We start from the raw sequence: 21,534 nt of genomic DNA, 5'->3' as shown, positions 1-21,534 counted from the left end.
ACAGCCTTATCTCTGTGGTGTAGAGATCCTCAGAATGTGCTCTCAAATCAAAACATGGCGGGTGAATCGGTCTCCTTATTGACAGAAAAAACCAAAGTGAGGTGAGCTGTGAAACGCGTAGTTTGATGTGTTGTCCTTTCATGATGTATGATAATATTTGATTGTACGATTTCTATCATATGCTAATTTTACCAATTACGCTTTCGGATCGTTTCTTTCTCGTGCATGGAAGATGCAGGCTGAAGTCGCTGTAGGCCTGGTTTCGCCAAAAATAGGAGAAAAATGTATTAATGTCAGTACCTGAACAACTATGCACCTACCTCTCTCCTAATTAAACAACTGTCAACTGATAACAACTTAAGGTTAATGTTGAGCTAGGGGAGGGACAAATGCGCAGTTGGCCAGATACTGACTTGGTCTAGAAAAATTTTCCTCTCAACAAGCATAAATTTGTTTCGTTTCGATTCCTACACTCTCCAAATTCAAAACTTTTGAAAACAGCAAATGACTATGCTCCAACGCCTCAACTGGATGCTACATGTAAAGCAGCTATGTTGTTACAACACTGGGCTGCATTCTCTAATAAATCTTTATCAATTTTCCTTTTTCAAGAGTCAGTTCTGTCTTGAACCGTGATTCTAACCAGTATGGAAAGAAATACATGTTTGATAAAAATGAAGACACTTGTTGGAACTCAGATCAAGTAAGGAAAATAAAAGCTGGGGTGAAAGGGGGGGGGGGGGGACCTGGGGTGTTTTTACGATGTTAAATGGTCAGTGGTACTTGTTGTCATGGTTAAAGGTAGATAGACTGATTGAGTAAACCCTAAAGGTTGAATAAACCATGAGTATTAGTACTCATAGTAGTACTATGATTGTTCTCTTGACTAGTGATGGTTTGAAGCAGAATTTCCAGTGAAACTTACCATCAAGTTTCATGAACAGGAATTCCCCTGTACCCTTATACTTGGACACACTGGCATCAACACTGTCATTCATAAATCTCTTTTGTCTTTGTATTCATTTCTTATGTTAAAGTCAGTAAGTTTTGCAGCTTCCATATTTGTCACATGTCTTAGCCTGTTCACATTGTAATGTAGAAAAAAAAGGAGGGTACAAAGATGGCAAAATTGCACCGTTATTTTACACTTCATAGCTCTCCTCACATGAAATGAACAAAGGTAGCACAAGGAGCAAACAGTCTCTTGGAATCTCAATATTTGCTTTGTTATTTAGGCACCAAGTTATGGGCTGCATTAATGAAAATGTTGCTGATGAAATTAAGAGTAGTGGAGATATTTTAAAGAAAAAAATGGTTTTGTGCTGAAGTTGCCTTGGCAGTCTGAATCACTAACAAAATTAGTATATGCCCAAATTTGGGAAGAGAGACATTCCTGAATCTTTTCACCATTTGGTCTACCAATGGGTGGTATGTAAATTTTCAGTAATTACTGTTTTACAGGGTTCACCTCAATTTGTTATCCTGGAATTTCCAGAAGAAGTTTGTGTGAAGGAAATTCAGATTCAGTTTCAGGGTGGATTTGTAGGAAAGGAGTGTTGTCTTGAAGGTGGAACATCATCTAGCAGCTTAACACCATTCTTTGAATTTTATCCAGATGATTTTAATACACTTCAGGTATCCTTTAGCAACTTTACATATAGATAAGCCCATGGAGAGCAAATTGAACAACTTTCTTCGACTAAATACTAGGGCCCAGTCATAAAAACAACAGGATAAGAAAATTCTAATGGACTAGAAGACAAGGTAATCCTTTGGCAAATTAAAGATAGCTGATGTAGAATACAAAATGAGATGCTGGTAATGTAACATCATTTTGCCATGGTTTGTAGGAAATCCAAGTGGCACTCTTGTGCAAAAAATGAAATTTAAAGAAGAAAAGGCACAAGCCCCCTAAGGAGTCCTTGGCAGTTTTTATAATTACAGACCTCAAGTTGACATTTCTGCAATCAAAGTCAATTGAACGGACACAAACCTGGCGTGAAGTCAAGGCAATTTAGTACATCACTAAATCCTGACATCCTCAGAGTCCAGCTAAAATGCCCCTAAGGCAAAAGAGTCCATGATCTCACAGAAGAATGACAAAGGATTGTGGTGAAAATGGAAGGTTGGTAGTGTTCACCAAAAATAGGTTTCTGGCTAAATGTGTTAGGATTGGAATCTCTCTATCTTAAAAAAACTGACATAAGTCCCTGTATGATACCCATCCTTGATTCTTTTCATGCTTTTTAAGAATTCTTTTCCAGAGGAAGATATTGTACTATTTCTAGCATTCTGTGGTAAATATTGTAGTAATTGTGTCTTGCCATTTGCAGAATTTTCTTCCTTTTCTAAAAGATTGATTTGTTTGTGTATGTTGAATGCCTTAACATGGAGTAAAGACTTTTCCAGTCACAATTTCAAGGAGGATGAAAGTTTTAAAGATCCTATTTTCAAGTAGTACAGATCTTTTTGGAAGAATTACAATTTACAAGCTTGATGTGTTAGGCTGCTGACATCCATTCTCCAATACCTGAATTACGTGCTTGTACATACCAACATTCCTGCATATCATGAAAAATAAAATTTTAGTTTTTACGACGGCTGAACGTCTTCTTTGATCTATTATTGAACAGACCAATTTTTATATTAAAAAATAGAAAAAAGGTTGTTATAGGTGACGTCGTTTATGTGTCTGTCCTACATTAAGATCATAAGTAAGAACCAATCAAAATGCGTATATAATTCATCCTTTCATATAAACTTCGGTGATACACAGATCTGATCTATGTAATTTGTTGAAATCTTCAACTTTGTGGGGTAGTATAAAAGCAGTAAAGCAATTTATTGTTTGGAAACGAAATTAATAGGCCTGAATATTTTTTTTTCAGGCCTTATTTTCACTACTGCCTAAGTAGTGTTCATTACTGTGAAGATCGCTTTCAAATTCATTTCTTAAAGAATGTCAACAACAGCTTGCGCGACTATTAAATTGTGCCTCTTATTTGTTCCTTCCAATAAAATATCCAACGAGTTTTTCTTGACAATAACTGTGAACTTTAAAAGTCAGTTTTTAGAGCACTACGACAATTAAAACTTAAGAGGGATCTAACTCCATGTACAGCAAAGTGCTTGCCCGATTGTCTGCCGCACTGCTTTTCTTACTTCATTAATCTTCCAGCAGTAACGAAACGGGTTTAAAGTCGATTTAAGGTAAACTGAGACAACTGCCAATTTCCCATACAACCCTTGGGTAAGATGGATGTGTTTTACTCTGGCTGATTACAATTGCCAACATATGATATGGAAAATTTTTCTATTGAAGTAGGGGACAAAGCTGGAGAAGGGAGGAGTTGCTGCAATCTCGGCAATGCTTATCATAGGCTTGGAAATTTCGAAAGAGCCATCCAGTATCATGAACGTGATCTAAAAATTGCCAAAGAAGTGGGAGACAAGGCTGGAGAGGGAAAGAGTTACTGCAATCTCGGCAATGCTTATCATCGCCTAGGAGATTTCGAAAGAGCCATCCACAGTGCACTATACACTGCCTTTTTGTATCGCGCCATGGCAATGCATTTGGTTGGCTCGGCTGTTGTTGGACGTGATCTTGTACCTGAGCCTGATGACATGTGAGAGTGCAGAAAATCTTTGCGTACGAGGCCAGTGAGATAGATAGGCACAATGGTGTAACTATAGCGCTACACCTCTTAGTTACAGGGTGATCCAAAATGTACGATAAAGCAGTGACGAGAGATGTAACCCAAAACAGAATTATGATAGCTTACAAGCACTTCAAAGTTACAATCAGTTTGTATCTCAGCCTTAACAAAAGAGCGAGAGGTCTGTCCACCCTCATTATGACTCAGTGAACAAAGAGCTTGTTAGGGAAAACGCATCATTTAAGAATCGAAAATTTCTCCTTCGAGAGTGCAGGAAATAAAAAAGTTAGCATAGAAAGGCTGGTTAACAAGACCAACTAATAGATCAGTTGTTGCCAGACAACGATACAAGAGTTTCGACGGCGGATGAATGGATATGTCTTGAGCAGAGCAACAAGGATCAGAGAATTGCCAAGAAATGTAGTGAAGGAGAGGAAAATGTGCACCACTGAGGAAGAAATGGACCGATGATGCAACTCATCTGCCAAAGAGGGGGATAAAGTAAATTGTTCAAAACTGGCGTTCATCTATGTTCCTCCTCCTGTTGAATCAGTTGTCGACAAAATTTTGCAGCTCAATAAAGTGTCGTTTCCTTTTTTCCCCTCCAGATACCAGAAATTGCAACGAGAGATATTTCGTCTCCACAGCACTTGCCCGGCCACGGTCACTTAAACCCTACTTTCTTACACCTAATCTCTCATTAGCGATTATTTTCTTAAAGTTTGTGGACAAACCTGCGGATGTGTTGCGTGTGATGACTGAATAAGAAGTATTTTTCCACCCTTGTTTTTTTTCTTTGGTTTTTTGTGCGTCATTTGCCTTAGGTATGAATTGACAATAACAGACAGGCATGGAGACATTTGTAAGATATTTAGTTCAAAGCGTTGTGAAACAAAACATTAACCTTGGAAAACTGAAAATAAAATATCAAGTCAAGACGTAAATCATTTCAGTAGAGGATTGAAAAAAGCGACAATCTATTGATACATGAAAAAGGGAATTATAAAGAATTGTATGGACACACATGCTATCCTATTTTTTAATGCTAGAATTAAGATTATAAATAAATGATGTAGTTCGTCATAAGTCATAACCATTCCAGCAGAATGTTGAATGAAAAAATAAACAAATGGTAAATACGAAGGAGGTATAATTAGTCAGACTATGTCTTGGTTGGGAGAAAAATTGGGTTTCATCAATTGCCTTGATTTACAAACTCTGTACACTGCGTTATGGATAATGACTGTAAAGAAAAATTTCTAGAAATTTGCAGATCGCCTGGTCGTGCTGACACGCACATATAAACTTTCTACTGTCATATTATGTAACTTTCTTGAGCACTCTGTTAGATTATGTAGTTATGATGTAATACTACCAAAATTGTTGTATTGTAAGCTTCCGGAGTGTTCTAAAATCCTTTGGAAAAGTATATAAGGACTCAGTCGTGTAGTAGTAGATGTTGTCGGGAGCGACGGATTGTCTGGAAAGCTATAACGAGAGAGAGTTACTGTGGAAGATTGTTTACTCGAGGAGATTTGGAGACAACTATCGGTTTGTGTTATTGGTGACCTAATTTATAGTGTGTAGTGGGCTCAAGTAAGTTTATTGAGGATAATTACAGTATTGCCTATAGGAGTCGCCCCCTAGTAAAATTAATAAAGTAGTTGGGTTTGTAGGAGTATAGTGTTCTTTCTGTCGGTTAAATCATACCGTAACATGTGGCTAAAGTATATCATCAGCTCAGCACCCCAATCTCTTCAGAAAATTTTTATTCTCATCGTCGGAAGGCTGCAAAAAAAAAGGTGTGGCCTTATGAGTTGATAAGTGTTTCCAGCCTGAGCCTGGAAACATTTTGCATGGTGTGCATTTGAATTTGGAGAAAAAGCCTGAAGGATAACTGCAACATCATTATTTTGCAATATGACCGAGCAAAAAATACACTCAAACGAACGGTTAGAGAGAAATCAAAAACCCGCAAGTACATCCAATTTTTTTAAGGGATACCAAAAGAATTTTAAAAACTAATGCTCTTATTTAATTTCGATTTGAAAAAATCTTCCACCTTTTTCCCTATGATTTGCTTCTGACCAGAATTACATGCGACAATTAAATGACAAGTGAAAAACATCACGTATCACGGAGGCGTGTCTTTTGTAGTTTTGCATCTCACAATTTTCTTTCCTTCGAATTAATTTACCAGTCAAGAGGTAAGCACAGAGACATCTTCAATATCATCATTTTTCATAAGGTGACAAAAAACCAATCCCTCTTGACTCAGACTTTTATTGATAGGGTAGTGATTACTTGAAGAGTTAATGTCAAATGTGTGAATTTCAGAAGTAAACCATTATCAGCCTCGGACAACTGAAAATTGGAAGTTCAGTCTACTTGCTTCGAGAAAAAATTAAATCGGTGACAATCTACCAATTCATAAAACCACGCAAACTTAATGTTTGGTCAGAGATGTGAACTTTTTTTAGGATATTCGAGTTCAACTTTGTAGTTATGATATCAAGCATGTTTTCACCTATACAGCAAGTGATTGAATTGTTTTGATGCGATTCCCGTGGGCAATAAACGATTATCCCTTGATATCTTGAGTCATATTCGAGTACTGAAATAAGAAAAATAGTTTATTATGATAGGTCGGAGATGAAGGGATGAATAATGAAAAACTATGAAAACTCGAAAAACAATTTACAATTCTACCTTTTATAACATCCATTTTGAATTCACTGGTAATCCTTTCTACCTCATTGGCTCTCATCGGTTCGATTTGTTCACGAAACACACCATTTTTTGCTCTAAATCGCTTCTTTTTCCCAGCCAGTGAGAAAGCTTCACTGAAATACTACCACCAATCAGATTTTAAGGCTTTTTTAAAGTAACCAAGTAAACTGCAGGAATATGAGAGACAAGCTTTGCAACTTTTAACAAACCAGCTCAGTACAGGATCAAGTCAATATTTGTACACATTTAAGTTGTTCGCATTTAGGCGATTTCATTTTGTGATTTCAAAATTGATGTAATAAAATATTAATTGAACTTCGTGTCAGGAAATTTTGGTGTGTTATCACATTTGTGATTCAAATCCAACTCTCCCATCGCGCCTGTTCAATGTTGAAATCACGCATACAATTTAAGACCAAATTTCACTCCCCTCAATTTAATAACCATTATTAATTACTCACCAATCTATATTTTCTCTTGTACATCTTTTATGCTCTCTAAACCTCTTGGGTGCTTCGTGTCTTAATGAACTTATGCTGACACACGAACCAATATAAAATATACACCGCTGAAAATGAAGAGACATGAGCGGGCATAGACACTGTCGGCTGCGCACGCTATTTAAGTCTGACGTTTCATTAAAAACTAAAGTATTAATTTTGTATTCATTATCATTATTTTCCTCACAGACACTGGGATGGCTGACAAAGAAACCAAACAAGTGATTTTATGACTCAAAGATAGGTAAGTCCTTCTAAGTTTGTATTGAGGTTCTTTCCCAGGAAATTTCCTTTGTAATCGTATTTGATCATAATTATTCAGTACAACGTCTGTTGTTTCTTAACTAAACAATAACATATTGACCACGATCAGTTGTTTATTCCAGTGGACAAAGTTTAACATAACTTCAGATAAGCAATGAAAGCGGCTACATTATTGCTCCACGATGCAATAAAGAAACACTTTTGTCACTTTCTCAGTTGGATGAAGAAAACAGCAGTATATTCAGATAATCTCAGTCTTTTCGTGGACATAGATTTCGTCCCTTTCGAGCTATGTCTCCCCTTTCACTTTTAGTCGGATGTGAAGCGTAGAGAAGAACAGAAAAGCTGGAGGAGTTTGTCAGATTCTGAGTTTGTATTCAAATTGTTTCCAGAATGATCAAAAGTTGTTGTCAAAACTGATATTAACAGCAAATAATTCAGCCTATTGGGCAGTTTTCCCAAGTATGTGTTGATTTTGCGATGTCTAGTGAAGTGATGTTAACATCACAAACTTTTAAATTTTGGCTCTTATTGCTTATTTTGCTGAAAAATATTCCTACCTTGACGGTAAAATTATTTGTATCGTTCATGGAGCTAAAAAATTAAGAAAATTTGGAACTTTGGAGAAATATTAGATTATATGGGAGGAATTTACAAAGGGAGCATTTCAACTTCGCAGTTTCACTGACTGAACGTTACTGAGGAAGTTTGTTTGCAAATTTTATTAAGGAAGTCATATTTACGAGATAGAGGCCTGGCAGGTGCCGTCAAGAAAAGAATAATTTTCGTTACATACAGTTACAAATAACTATCAGAAAAAACGAAACAACTGTTGATAAGGTTGCAATAACATAAATATTTTTTCTCTTTGCCAAGAAATCCGATTGTCCTGGATAAAGTCTCATGCTGTTGGAGGTTTTATGTCAACTCTGTAAAGAAAGTGTGTTTTGATATTGATTGAGCAGCAGGTGATGAAAGATGAAATGCAAATTGCTGAAATTGAAGACGCAAAAAAGAGACGACCGTTCATTAGGCTACTTTGAAAAATGAACGGGACCAAAAATTTGGCACGGGACGGAAATCTGCAATCATTTGATGACCAGGCATGTTCCCCTTCTTTGGTCGGTGGATTACAACAACAATCAATTAATTTGTCAGCAGCCAACATTCTCCTCTCCCTCACAGCATTTCTTGGAAATTCTGTCATCCTTGTTGTCCTTCTTCCTGAGGAATCTTCCCTTCATCCTCCGTCCAAACTTTTGTATCGTTGTCTGGCAACAACTGATCTGTTGGTTGGCCTGGTATGCCAGCCTCTCTATGCTACTTATTGGATGTCCGTCTCTTACGAACACTGGAGCCTTTGTAGATTTGCATATGACGCATTCTCCGTATCAGCTTATGCATTATGTTCAGTGTCGTTGTTAACGATGGCGGCCATAAGCGTGGATAGACTTCTCGCCTTGTTGTTGGGGCTGAGGTACAGAGTACTCGTAACTTTGAAACGTACTTATATTATTTTAGCTACCTTTTGGGTGTTATCTGGTTTCACTGCGATATGCTACCTTTTAGATCCCCGTATAGCCACGTGGAATAGCATTTTATTCATACCATCGTGCCTATCTATCTCACTGGTCTCGTACACAAAGATTTTCCGCACGCTTAGTCATCATCAGGCTCAAGTACAAGATCACGCTCAACAGCAGCCGAACCAACCAAACGCATTGAACATGGCGCGGTACAGGAAGGCAGTGTACAGTGCCTTGTGGGTGCAGTTAGCATTTGTTGTTTGTTATGTACCATTTACTATAGTGGAAACTGTGAATGCTTTAAATAAAACATATTCATCACACTTAGTCATCAACTGGGGAATAGCACTTTCCTTTCTCTATTGTAACTCAACGTTAAACCCGTTTATTTACTACTGGAGGATCAGGGAAGTAAGGCGAGCAGTGAAGCAGAAAATCAGACAAGCACTTCACTTTTAGTGTTTTCAAAGCTGACTTACAAAGTCACGGTTATCAGATTGAAATAAAGAGAGCCCGTATTTGAAACAAGAAATGAGAGGCTCAGTAAGCCGTCGTGCAAGCTGTTTTTGATATTCTTTATGAATTCTTCATGGAATCACTTACCATCTGTTAAGAAGCGAAAGCACTTATCCTAAATACGAAATACACAATCGAAAAGGAGAACATAACGGTTTGCATGCATGGTCAAGAAGCAATCGAGATGTGAGTTACATTTTACTTCCCTGTCTAACTTTCTTTTCAAAATCTCTCGTTTTTCCAAAATTTAACGTAACTTTTTAATTCTTTGTGTGTCCTGGATGATTAATTACTTTTCAACTTTTAGTGGGATAAGTTTCTGCAGAAACTGTGATGCTGCATCAGTGAAGGGTATTACAAGATAATTTGGTTTTATCGACTGAGTTGATAATGTAAATAAGCCACCATAAAGGGCTCACTTTTCAAGTCTAAGCCTTTTGTCAGAGCGAGCCAAATTCTCTTAACTTAAAGGGTACAGGTAACAATGGATTCATGCGTTCATTAAGATCTGAAACACGCGGGAAGTTTTGAGAGCTTGAAAGATAAGTAAGAGTCACTAAAGACTTAGCCGAGAGCAACAAGAGGTTCCTAAATAATAAATTTTGTTTAAAAGGCGTAACTTTCATTCTATTACAAGGACTATCGCTCAAGGGAAACGCAATAAGAATAAATCAGTCACTTGCCGAATACATGAAAGCTTCCGTGATACGACAATATTTTTCATGTCTTTCTGCTCAAAAGATGTTTGAAAAAAAAAGAAATTGTATCCAGGGTTTAACAGGCTAACTTTAGCATGTTATCCATAAAAGCCACTATGAATCTGAAACGGAAATAAAGGAGCTGCAAAACGTAATTGATTACACAAACATCTTAAAATAAGTTTGCTCCTGTGGCCATACATTAATTTTGAATATTTGTATAGCGAACTCAGAAAATGTCATAATTAAATTTTTCCCGAGCTAAATGACATCACTAGTACGAGTCATTACCCTGTAAAAAAAATCATATTAAAGGTGTCTTTCTATTTACCTCTTACTGTTGTTTCATACTTTACTGTTATTTCATACCTCTGAAAAGTTGAAGGAAAACCAACCTTGAGTAATTTCAAGAAAAATATTTGAAAACAGGGCCTTGAGGTGCTTGCCAACTAGTTTTAGTTTTAGCTACTCATAAATGCATCTGCTAGACTCTAATTCTCACATTTTCGTATCCCATAGATTTTTAATATAGCTAGAGTTATAAAAGATATAAACATGTTCACGTATTCTCTTTTCGAATTACACTTGCATATATAGGTCTGTTTTTTAATTATATACTGTCTCCTCGATTAAGCGTAAAGCTTTATGCTCGGCTAAAAATTTGAGACTCGAATAAGGCTTTTACTATGATTATTATTAATCGATCGAGCATAAAAGGAGAAAACTTGCCGATTTCTGAAGTGAAGATTTTAAATGAAATTTTATTCAGAACAATCGTATTTCTTGAAAACAAGAGACGCTCTGATTGGCCATAAAACCATTTTACATGAGCGTATGTAAACACGGTTTTCGTTCCTCTTTCATTAGTTATTTTATAAAAGAAATGTAAAATGGTTTCCGAGTTTACATAGCCATGTTTACATTTCCTACGCTTATCTCGTGTTCTCCCAACCTCCCGCGTGTTTACATCAGGCTATGTAAACACGGAAACCATTTTACATTTCTTCAAAATTAAAAAGTTTTATGTAACTGGAGATTGCCACGAATTCAAGTTTTTCTTGAAGCGATTTACGTAACTAGCTTGAACTGAGAAAGCTTTCAGTCTCATATTCACACGAATGATATATTTAATCACCCGCTCTACAAATGAAAGTTCATTTGGTTAAGGAGGGATCATTTGTAGCGCCACTGAAAAAGTAATTATACATATGTTTTGAATTGCTTTCCTCTCAGTATTGGTGATTCATTCAAATGGAAAGCACGAATGAAAAAAAGCCGAATTCAGTCCAATGCAGTATTTGACAGCACAAACAATTTGTCAGTTTGCGCATTTTAGATGATTATCACTACTGAGGAAGTCTTAATGTGATGATTCTTGCGAATCTAAGGTTTAACAGATCTTGTCTGTACGGAAGCTCTAAGAGGGAGATTTTTCGTTAAATCTCACTGCAATCGTAAATAAAGTACATGTGAAAGGACACGACTGCAAAACGATGGCGACAAGAAATTTAACAGAAGGTAGAGCACAAACGAAAACGTCTGAAGAAATAGGATGCTCTCCCTCTTCGGAAGGTGGATTACAACAACAATCAATATATTTCTCAGCAGTCAACATTCTTCTTTCCATCACAGCACTTCTTGGGAATTCTCTCATCCTTGTTGCCCTTCGAAAGGTATCTTCCCTTCATCCGACGTCTAAACTCTTGTATCGTTGTTTGGCAACAACTGATCTGTTGGTTGGTCTTGTTAGCCAGCCTCTCTATGCAACATATTGGATGTCCATAGTTTACGAACACTGGAACCTCTGTCCACATATAAGGGATGCTGCTTTCATAACAAGCTACGGCTTATGTGGGGTGTCTTTGTCGACTGTAACGGCTATAAGCGTGGACAGGCTTCTCGTGTTGTTGTTGGGGCTAAAATACCAACAAACTGTCACTTTGAAGCGCACACGTATCGTTTTAGCTACCTTTTGGGTTATATCTAATGTTGCTGCTTCATATTACATTTTAGATGGCCGCATAACATTTTGGTATGGCCGCATCTTTCTTCCATCTTACATTGTAATCTCATTCGTGTCGTACACAAAGATTTTCCGCGCTCTCAGTCATCGTCAGGTTCAAGTACAAGATCATGTTCTACAACAGCCGAGCCAACCAAGCGCACTAAACACAGCGCGATATAAAAAGGCAGTGTACAGTGCGTTGTGGGTGCAATTAGCATTAGTTGCTTGCTATGTACCATATGGCATAATGGAAATTTTGATCGGTTATGCACGGCATTTAGTCGTTGTATGGGGAACAGCAACTGTCTTAGTTTATTTTAACTCGACGCTAAATCCATTTCTTTACTGCTGGAAGATTAATGAAGTAAGACGAGCAGTGAAGCAGACAATCAGACAAACACTTTGCTCTCAATGAGTTGAATGACAATCTTAACAGTTAAATATCTGTTATGGTTTGATAGCCAATTTATAAATTATATGATGTGCCGATCGGTCTTTAGAAAGCCAATGTTTGATTTCCGATCGGCACATCAAATGAGCTGGATGCTCGTTTATTCTCATCGTTGCCTTGAATAAGCTTGTACAAGAAGTTAAGAACTCCACCTGATATATAGATATCTTATTACACTGAATCGCAGATATAAGCGTAAATCGAAAACCGTTAATCTTTCTGGCCTGAGTAGTTGTTATGGTTACGCGTAGTAAACAAATTGCATCGTCACTATGTCGTGACATAATTATTCAATCACTTAGTGACAAGGAGCGAGAAGCCTGGTTCGCAACTAAGAAGTTTGTGCGCAAGAATTTTATTTACTATACTCAGTTACCCACTTCATCGTTTCCCGCTTCTTCCCAGAGGATTTAAATGCGATTTCATTGACTGATTTCTCTCCAGATATCTAACACTCTAAAACGAAATGAAAGGTTGAAAATTTGGAGGGCTGAAATTCAGTTCAGTTTAGCTGGGGGCATATTCGATCACACGACGTGCATGCAAGCAAGCATATTCGATGGATTATAACGGTCGTTAAGTTGCAAATTTTCAAATCTGTGTACGTGCGAAGTTACTCGTGCGTACTAAGAAAGCGAAATTGCTTCAATCGAGTTCGGAAGAGAGTGACTTTCTGGCTGTTGCGGTGAAATTGAGCCACTTATCTGAATTGGAATTTAGAAGAGAAATTTTTTTTAGCTGTCATTTGCAGTGGTTTCGAGTAATCGGGTTCTTTTATGGTGAATTTCTTGGTTGCTTTGCGAAGAAAGCTGAATTTGAAGTTTCCAACCTTTCACTTCGTTTATCGTGATATCTTGAAAGGAAGAGTTATTGAAATCGGATTTAAATTCTTTGGAACGAAGCAGGAAACAATGAAGTGGAGGTAGGAGAGTTTTATTTCGCATTACTTTTGACTTTTCGATCACCGCACCCTTAAAACCACACTATAACGATCTATAACGGTTAAATTTGATGGTCCGTTAAGGTGACTATAAATCAGAAAGAAAATTAAAGTTGAAGAAACTGTGAGGTCTAAATAAATGCATTTTATTTTCAATATTAAAAAAAAAACATTTCAAAGAAAAAGCCTCAAGCCTCAATCGCTTTATTAATGAATGGAAAAATTACGATCCACAATCCCCGAAAAAAAGTCGTAGATTTGTTTGTAGCCATAATCAGAGAAAATTTCAACAAACGACCTTGGATTGAGGATGGTGATGGCTTTGCCATTCATTTGTCAACCTGACGGAGTGGTGCGAAGGCGAGTGACGTGTCAGCAGCTGATTGGCGATATCAAACACAAGTGAAAAATTATCATATATCTTATATGTGTTGTGACGACTTTTTTCAGGGCTTGAAATCTTTATATAACACTGCAGCGAGAGGATGTTGATATTCTCTTGACTACAATTTATATCGTTGCGAGCAGTTAAGCAAGAAAAAGCCCCAACGAAACGGTTGAACTAAAATCAGTTTAAAAAAATGATGATTTTAAAGGAGAAAACAAACCGCGCTGGCCGCTCAAATATTCTCTCTAATTGATTTTTCTTCAAAATTAATTTCGTTATCAAGTTAAGTTTTCTTCGTCCGTGCAATGCAAATTTGAATTAGAAGTTACGATTGAATAGGTTGGGTCAGCGGAAACATTTGAACAGCGCTAAACAATTCACAAGCACAAACCATACACATCATGTTGCCTCTATAAAGCAAACATAATTCGCATCCGGCTCATTTACATCCACAAACAACGCTACAACTAATAAGCGTTATTTTCTACTCTTAGGGATAGTTACAAAACTTAAACTTTTAATATCTTTGTTATCTGGTAATAGCTGGCGTCAGCTCCTCACTGTGAGTGTGATGTCACGTAATGTCATTGAAAGGGATTCACTTGCCTTCTCAGTTTAGCGAGGGACAGCATTAGTAGAAAAAGAGAATGCCAATAAAAGCTACTAATTGGGTTATTATTAACTAATTTCCGCTACTTTTTGAATGTAGTTGTTTGTAATTTCATTACTTACGATTCGAGGCAAGTGGGCTGATAGTAAGAAATCAATTTACTTATTTAGCTCGTTGCCTTCGGTCAGATCAGCAATAGGAGTAACGATGATGTCATGCAGCTTCTTTAAAGCACAACTCGGATCACATCATTGAACACTTCCTCTTCTGTCGGCGGATCACGAGGAAGATTTTCGATTGTAACAGTATCTCTTACACCGATCTCCTTCAGAGCAGTTTTGTTCAATAGCTGGATGAAAACTTCCAATTCATCCTCATACTTATAATTGTTGACATGTACCTCTCTCATCTGGATATTATCTTCACTGAGGTAAACCCAGAAGTAAACGCATGGTCCATTAATAGCTATAAAAACTGTGGTCAATGGAACCCAACTCAGAGATGCGCTGTGCGTTGAAGAATCTCCAGGCTGATATTTTGTGGTCATGAGATCTCTCAGAGCTTGAGCACGTCCTTTCTCTGCGGCAAGAAGAGCCTTCACAACTTGACCTTGATTGAGATTTATACGCCACAAACCTTTGTATGCACTTTGGTGCTGATTACGATAACAAATCTTCCACCGATCGTTGAGTTGAAGACTAGCCCTAATATCATCATACAACTGTACACTCGAGTAATAACAGTCAAAGGCCATCATAAGATTTCCTTGGCACTCAAAAATGCTTCCAAGGGAACAAAGTGAGCACGCCTCTCCAGTCTTGTCTCCCACATCTTTGGATATTTCTAGGTGACGTTGATAACACTCAATTGCCGTTTTCAACTCTCTTTGACGGAGATGAATCCTGCAGAGAAGGCAATAACCTTTCCCCTCTCCATCCTTGTCTCCCACTTCTTTAACAATTTCTAGATATCGTTGATAGTATTCGATTGCTGTACTGAACTGTCGTAAACTGTCATAAGCGTTGCTGAGACCGCAATAACTTATCCCCTCTCCAGCCCTGTCTCCCACCTCTTTAGCAATTTCTAGACTACCTTGATGGTACTCGATTGCTGTTTTGAACTGTCCTAGAACTTGATAAACGTTGCCGAGACCGCAATAACCTCTTCCCTCTCCCGCCTTGTCTCCCACTTCTTTAGCAATTTCTAGATGACGTTGATGGTACTCGATTGCTGTTTTGAACTGTCCTAGACTGTGATAAGCGCAGCCGAGATTGCCATAACTTCCTCCCTCTTCGGCCTTGCCTCCCACTTCTTGAGAAATTTCTAGGCTACGTAGTTGGCATTCGATTGCTGTGTTGAACTGTCCTAGACTGTGATAAGCGTTGCTGAGATTGCCATAACTTCTTCCCTCTCCAGCCTTGTCTCCCACTTCTTTAGCAATTTCTAGATGACGTTGATGGCACTCGATTGCTGTTTTGAATTGTCCTAGACTGTGATAAGCCGCGGCAATGCCGAGACCGCAATAACTTCCTCCCTCTCCGGCCTTGTCTCCCACTTCTTTAGCAATTTCTAGACTACGTTGGTGGTACTTGACGGCTGTTTTGAACTGTCCTAGAACTTGATAAGCGTTGCCGAGACCGCAATAACCTCTTCCCTCTCCGTCCTTGTCTCCCACTTCTTTAGCAATTTCTAGGTGACGTTGATGGTACTCGATTGCTGTTTTGAACTGTCCTAGACCTCGATATGCGTTGCCGACATTGCCATAACTTCTTCCCTCTTCGGCCTTGTCTCCCACTTCTTTAGCAATTTCTTGACTACGTTGATGGTACTTGATTGCTGTTTTAAACTGTCCTAATCCTTGATAAGCGCAGCCGAGATTGCCATAATTTCTTCCCTCTTCGGCCTTGTATCCCACTTCTTTAGCAATTTCTAGACTACGTTGATGGTACTCGATTGCTGTTTTGAACTGTTCTAATCCTTGGTAAGCGCAGCCGAGATTGCCATAACTTCTTCCCTCTCCGGCCTTGTCTCCCACTTCCTTAGCAATTTCCAAACTACGTTGTTGGTACTCGATTGCTGTGTTGAACTTTCCTAGACTGTGGTAAGCTTTGCCGAGACCGCAATAACCTCTTCCCTCTCCGGACATGTCTCCCACTTCTTTAGCAATTTCTAGATGACGTTGATGGTACTCGATTGCTGTTTTGAACTGTCCTGGACCCCGATATGCGTTGCCGAGATAGCCATAACTTCCTCCTTCTCCGGCCTTGTCTCCCACTTCTTTAGCAATTTCTAGACTAATTTAATGGTACTCGATGGCTGTTTTGAACTGTCCTAAACCTTGATAAGCGCAGCCGAGATTGCCATAACTTCTTCCCTCTTCGGCCTTGTCTCCTACTTCTCTAGCAACTTCTAGAAGACTTTGATGGTACTTGATGAGACTTTCATAACTGTTTGCTATGACTTTTAGTTCAGCATTAGACTTCCTTATTAATTGAAGCAGACGTTCGTTATTGTTTTCAATCTTTAAGCGTATTAAGGGTAGATAAATCATGAGCGGATTTGCGAAAATGCAATGGAAATGTGTATTTTGAACTCCTCAAGAATATTTTAGCTTCTTTAAACTGCTCACTGCATTGTAACAGAACACCACTTGCTTTATGTGTAGAAGAATCTGTCGGGAACGTATTGATTTTCGCATAGCATCTCGTATGACGTTTGAAACATTCGTTAAAGGATACGTCCAATCCCACACGCAGCCAGCTCCTTGCTTCTGTATACAAGCAAAGTTCGACACAGGCTCTGGCTCCTGAAAAGGAGAGAATAATTGGTGGTGCGAGGTAATTTATCACTGTTGAGGTATAAACGTATTGATAAAATCGACTTAATTTGTCATTTACCCGGGAAAAAATTATGATAATGAAGTAAATTTTGAACTTGTGGAACAAATGAAAATGAAAAGCAAGGAGCTGGTGCAAAGCGGCTACCAATTAAATTTGAAGAAACAATCTTTTGCTGTTTCAAAGTCTTATTTACGGAACATACGCAAATTTTGATGTAAATGTGACAAAAATTTCACCGGGGCGTCTTTCAATAAATCATTTTTCACCTGATGTTCTTACCTCTTAAAGCGTCGTTGCAGACATTCAGTTCAGCCTCACCTAAAGAAACTTGACTTTTCTCTGTCGCAGAAATTACCGAGAAGATATTTCAACTTTGTTAGTGATCACAACTATGTGCAATTACAACTAGCGTTCTAATACTGGCGTGTTTAATGGATTCCTTAAAACCTTCAAGTCGAAGCGAGCCAAACAATTGTGCACCAGAATTAAGATATACTTAATAAACAAACAGTACAAAACCACCATAACCAAGTCTTTCCCTGTTGCTTTTTCTCACCTGTGTCTAGAAACTCATTTTTCACATCCAGTTCTTCTCCCGTTGTTGGGAGGTTGCTCTGCCATAGTTAGAAATAAAATTGAATCGATTGTTCTGCGCTACGTTGTAAAAAATAAAAAAAAGAGGACTCAGATAAAAGTAACCCAAAGAAAACTTTGTATAGCTAATCATATTATGGTTAATTACTTAAGTGTATAACTTAATCATATTGTGGTTTCGTGACAGCTCCAGTCAAGTTCCGCGGGTTGTGTCATGTTTTTTTTTTTCAATTGTTTGTCTGTTTGTTTTCGTAGTCTCATCTGTTGAAACGTCGTTTAAGGCTGTTCCTTATCAAAATGCGTGAGTTGCAATAAACAACCTAATTATACCCGGTAGGCATGGATAAGCATGGATTAAAAATAATGCAATAAAAGACTCTTTTTCTCATTCCTTCATTTTATCGCTTGTGGGTCTGGGAGAATTCACGAAACTTATTCGAAACCGAAACACCTTCGAGGGTTTGCATAACCGTCACGAATTCTACCAACACCTCGCGAGCCTATTGCTTAAAGAAACACGTTTATCGACCCTGTTCTTCAACAAAGTGCATGTGTAAATCTCCCTCAAAGCTATCGAAAATTGTTGGACAAAGTTTTTTTTCAACAGAATTAAAAGTTCTACTTAATGACCTCTTTTATTTAATATTTTAGAAGGAGCCAGGAATTTTGAATAGCTGGAAGTAGCTGGCCCTTTGCAAATTATGTTGGGAAAGGACCCGATTTTTTCATTTCGAATTCAAAAAAGGCACTGAATACGAGGTTATCTGAGGGACTGGAGAAGATGGCACTGGAAAGTGTCCTATTCATCAATACTCTTATTATAAACGAACTTCATCTACAACAAATTGAAAGTTAAACGCAGCACACAGACTCCTTCATAGCATAATCTTGTAGGCCATCAAATAAATTAACTGCTAGGCCATATTAGCATTTGCAATTGGCGGAAGGAGTAGACTGAAAGCGAAATGAAACATGAAAAAAGAAACAAAAACAAACATTTCGGTATCGCAAAGCAAAAGAGAACTTTAAAATTATTTGTGAACGAATTGCTGATCAAAAAAGAATATTGTGCAATATAACAGTGAATGGCAAATGTAGGAAATTTCCGTGAAGCTGCTGAGGTAGTCTTGCCCTACAGTACAGGATTCTGCTCCAATATCAGCATTTAATGAGCCTACAGTTTTATCTTCCAGCGTACGATGTAAACACGCAAATATTGTGCCCGTTTAGTCCGTCATCGCGCGGAAAGGTATATCCACTAAAACCGAACTCTGATAGATAACCATTTAGAGGTGATACTACTAACCACCTTGTAGATACGTAGCTCGAACATTTGAAGACAAAAATTTATTCACCGTCGACGATTATCGTGTCAAGTTTCGCGAGGAGGTGGATCGATGTTCTAAAGCGTTTCAAAAACTAGAATAATTAATCGTGTCGTTAACGAGGTTTCGTTTTAAAACGTGATCAAGAAATCGTGGTCATAGTGTTTCTGGTGTTGAAATGTTCACTTTTGTTGACACGTTTTCCCAATTTCTCTGCTATTTATACGTTAAAGTGGGACCCGCGAGCGAATATGAAACCTGTGCTCTGATCGGCTACCCGAGAGTGCAAAATTTGTTTTCTTTGTATTCCTACTTTGATTCCCCACAAAAAAGAAAAAAGAAATGCTTGTAGCCTGTTGAATACTTCGTATAATTTCGCAACTAAATAGTTTATTTTTGTTACATGAATAATAGCTTTTCCAGCATTTTTGGCCAAAACAGAGGTCATAGATTCGTCCTAAATGACCACAAACAACAACAAAAATCACAACGAAACTCGCAGATTCATTTGGTAATTCAATGGTGCATGAAAATATTTTGTTACCATGTAATACATCCTTTGATCCTTTGCTGACGAAGCCATCGACAACAAAGATCCGCTGCACCAAAACTCAGCTCGCCGGAAAACCCATTTAATTTCGGACATTGTAATACAACAATTTCTTATTACAAGAAGTGTTTCCTTAAAAAAGGATTGAAAAATTAATCTAGAGTGAAACAAAAAACGATGCACTTGGTAACACCAGCAGTATTGAAGAAGCTGAATATGAGCTCATCGAACTCGAAACAGAAAATCGTGTATCATTGTTTATTTCGTGATCCATGATTCTATTTTGTAGCTATGACGCTGTTTCACTATTTATACGCCAAGTTGAGACTGGACCTCGCATAACATCGGTTTTCATTTTCATTAATCCGGAATGGTTGTTCAACCACCGCCTGCTTATGTTGTAGGGCGCCGGACTGCCGTGCGTGACATCGAGGGTTCAGACCGGACCAACACTCATAGTCTTGAAAGGACTGGGGAGAATGAGCTGACTTTGCTATGACATCTGTTAACTGTTAGACGTTTTAGTCTTCTCGGAACAGGATGATAAACTGCAGGCCCCATTTTCTGCATCTTCTCAGCACTGGTTAACATGGAACGTAAGGAATCCTCGCACTTTTCGCGAAAAGTAGAGAACGCTGCTCCCGGTGTTGTGGTGTGGCCTTGTTTGAGGGTCTGAATGATGATAACTGACAACTGACAAATCGCTGAAGATCTAACGGACAATTGACATTTGTGGTGCACTTTTAATGACAGCTGACAAAAAACCGGATCGCCCTAAATATCCTAAAAACTGGTTGCAAAATAAGGGCAGTTGATTTATTTTTTCCAATAAAAGTATGTTTTTTGTTACATATCAGTAGGAGTACGCCAGAATGTCATATTTCGTTAATATCACCGCATGGACCATCCACATCAAGGCCATAAGTCACATATCGGTTATATGATATTTGATACTCAACTCGATCGTCAACTTACGCGATGACCGTATTTTAGAAGCTGTTGTAAGCTTTTATCGAATTGATTCAGAAACAGCAATTGAGCGTCACAGAAGCCGCCTTCCTATTAACGATGTAAACACCGTACTGGCGCTGAAAAAGCACCTTAATTCGTTCCTTGGTCTAAAGGAGTTGTCCAGTAAATATGACCTCGGAGATTTTGATGTGGAACTTTATCACATGGCTACTTTTCAATTTATATGCAGTCTTTCTGACGATCTTCTTTCATATGTTGCGATAGGGGAAAAAGCAGAGACTATACTTTCATCCCTACAAGCCTGTTTCGTGATTGCTCACTCATCAGGGAATTTTATTGTTAAGAATATTCGTACCATCGTTTGTATACTCTATAAATTTGCATAAAAATAATACTTCAATTGTTACGCAGTAACGTTTTGTTTCTGTGGTGGCTTGAGGACATGAGCTCATTACGTTTACTGAGTGATGATAATTCGGGTCGGCGAATAATGAGTAATTTTTCTTTGAGGCGGAGGTTGCATCCTTTGTTTGCGCTGTTGTAGGGCGACCTTGATGAAAGGATGCGCCATGAAATAAAGTGGTCAATGTTACTTTCTTTAAGGGTCCAGATATGCTTGCTGAGTTCGGTAGAGTTTCTGAGTTTTGTGTGTTAGATTAGCAGTTATAGAGTCAGAAAATGTCGAAGTTTATCTTTCATTCAATAAACCTATAAAAAGAAATGGGCAAAAGTTATTAAAGGGGAAGTACGGTCTAGAAAAATTTTACTTCTATTAATAGAACTTTTCCACAGGAATTCGAAAATAGTTGCCGTTTTGTCCAGTTTGCTTTGTAATTACGACAACAGCGCTTTGAAGTTGCTCTTATCTGCCACTTTCGCGACTAGAAAAACGCCATCTTGGACATGACGTCAGCTATGACGTAGCAATAGTCAAACCTTGTTGTTCATCGCTTTGACCTGGTTGACTTG

The 21,534-nt window shown here is 38.1% G+C and overlaps 3 protein-coding genes across 3 annotated transcripts; all 3 read left to right on the top strand.

Annotated features, from left to right (window-relative positions):
• The first annotated feature begins 25 nt into the window (after positions 1–25).
• Positions 26–2,600, top strand: LOC131786608 (nuclear receptor 2C2-associated protein). The gene is made up of 4 exons (XM_059103664.2): positions 26–101; positions 613–703; positions 1,462–1,635; positions 2,400–2,600. The coding sequence occupies exons 1-4, from the start codon at positions 55–57 to the stop codon at positions 2,511–2,513; spliced, it is 426 nt and encodes a 141-aa protein (XP_058959647.1). The 5' UTR covers positions 26–54; the 3' UTR covers positions 2,514–2,600.
• Positions 2,601–8,196: 5,596 nt separating this feature from the next.
• LOC131786610 (melanocyte-stimulating hormone receptor-like) lies at positions 8,197–9,135 on the top strand. The gene has a single exon (XM_059103665.2). The coding sequence runs from the start codon at positions 8,197–8,199 to the stop codon at positions 9,133–9,135; it is 939 nt and encodes a 312-aa protein (XP_058959648.2).
• Positions 9,136–11,383: 2,248 nt separating this feature from the next.
• LOC131771999 (melanocyte-stimulating hormone receptor-like) lies at positions 11,384–12,310 on the top strand. Its single transcript, XM_059103666.2, has one exon. The coding sequence runs from the start codon at positions 11,384–11,386 to the stop codon at positions 12,308–12,310; it is 927 nt and encodes a 308-aa protein (XP_058959649.2).
• The last annotated feature ends 9,224 nt before the right edge of the window (positions 12,311–21,534 follow it).

Source organism: Pocillopora verrucosa, chromosome 4, assembly GCF_036669915.1.
Source record: "Pocillopora verrucosa isolate sample1 chromosome 4, ASM3666991v2, whole genome shotgun sequence".
NCBI classification, from domain to species: Eukaryota; Metazoa; Cnidaria; class Anthozoa; order Scleractinia; family Pocilloporidae; genus Pocillopora; species Pocillopora verrucosa.
The sequence above is the reverse complement of the archived record's forward strand: the minus strand, read 5'-3'. Positions and strand labels throughout refer to the sequence as shown.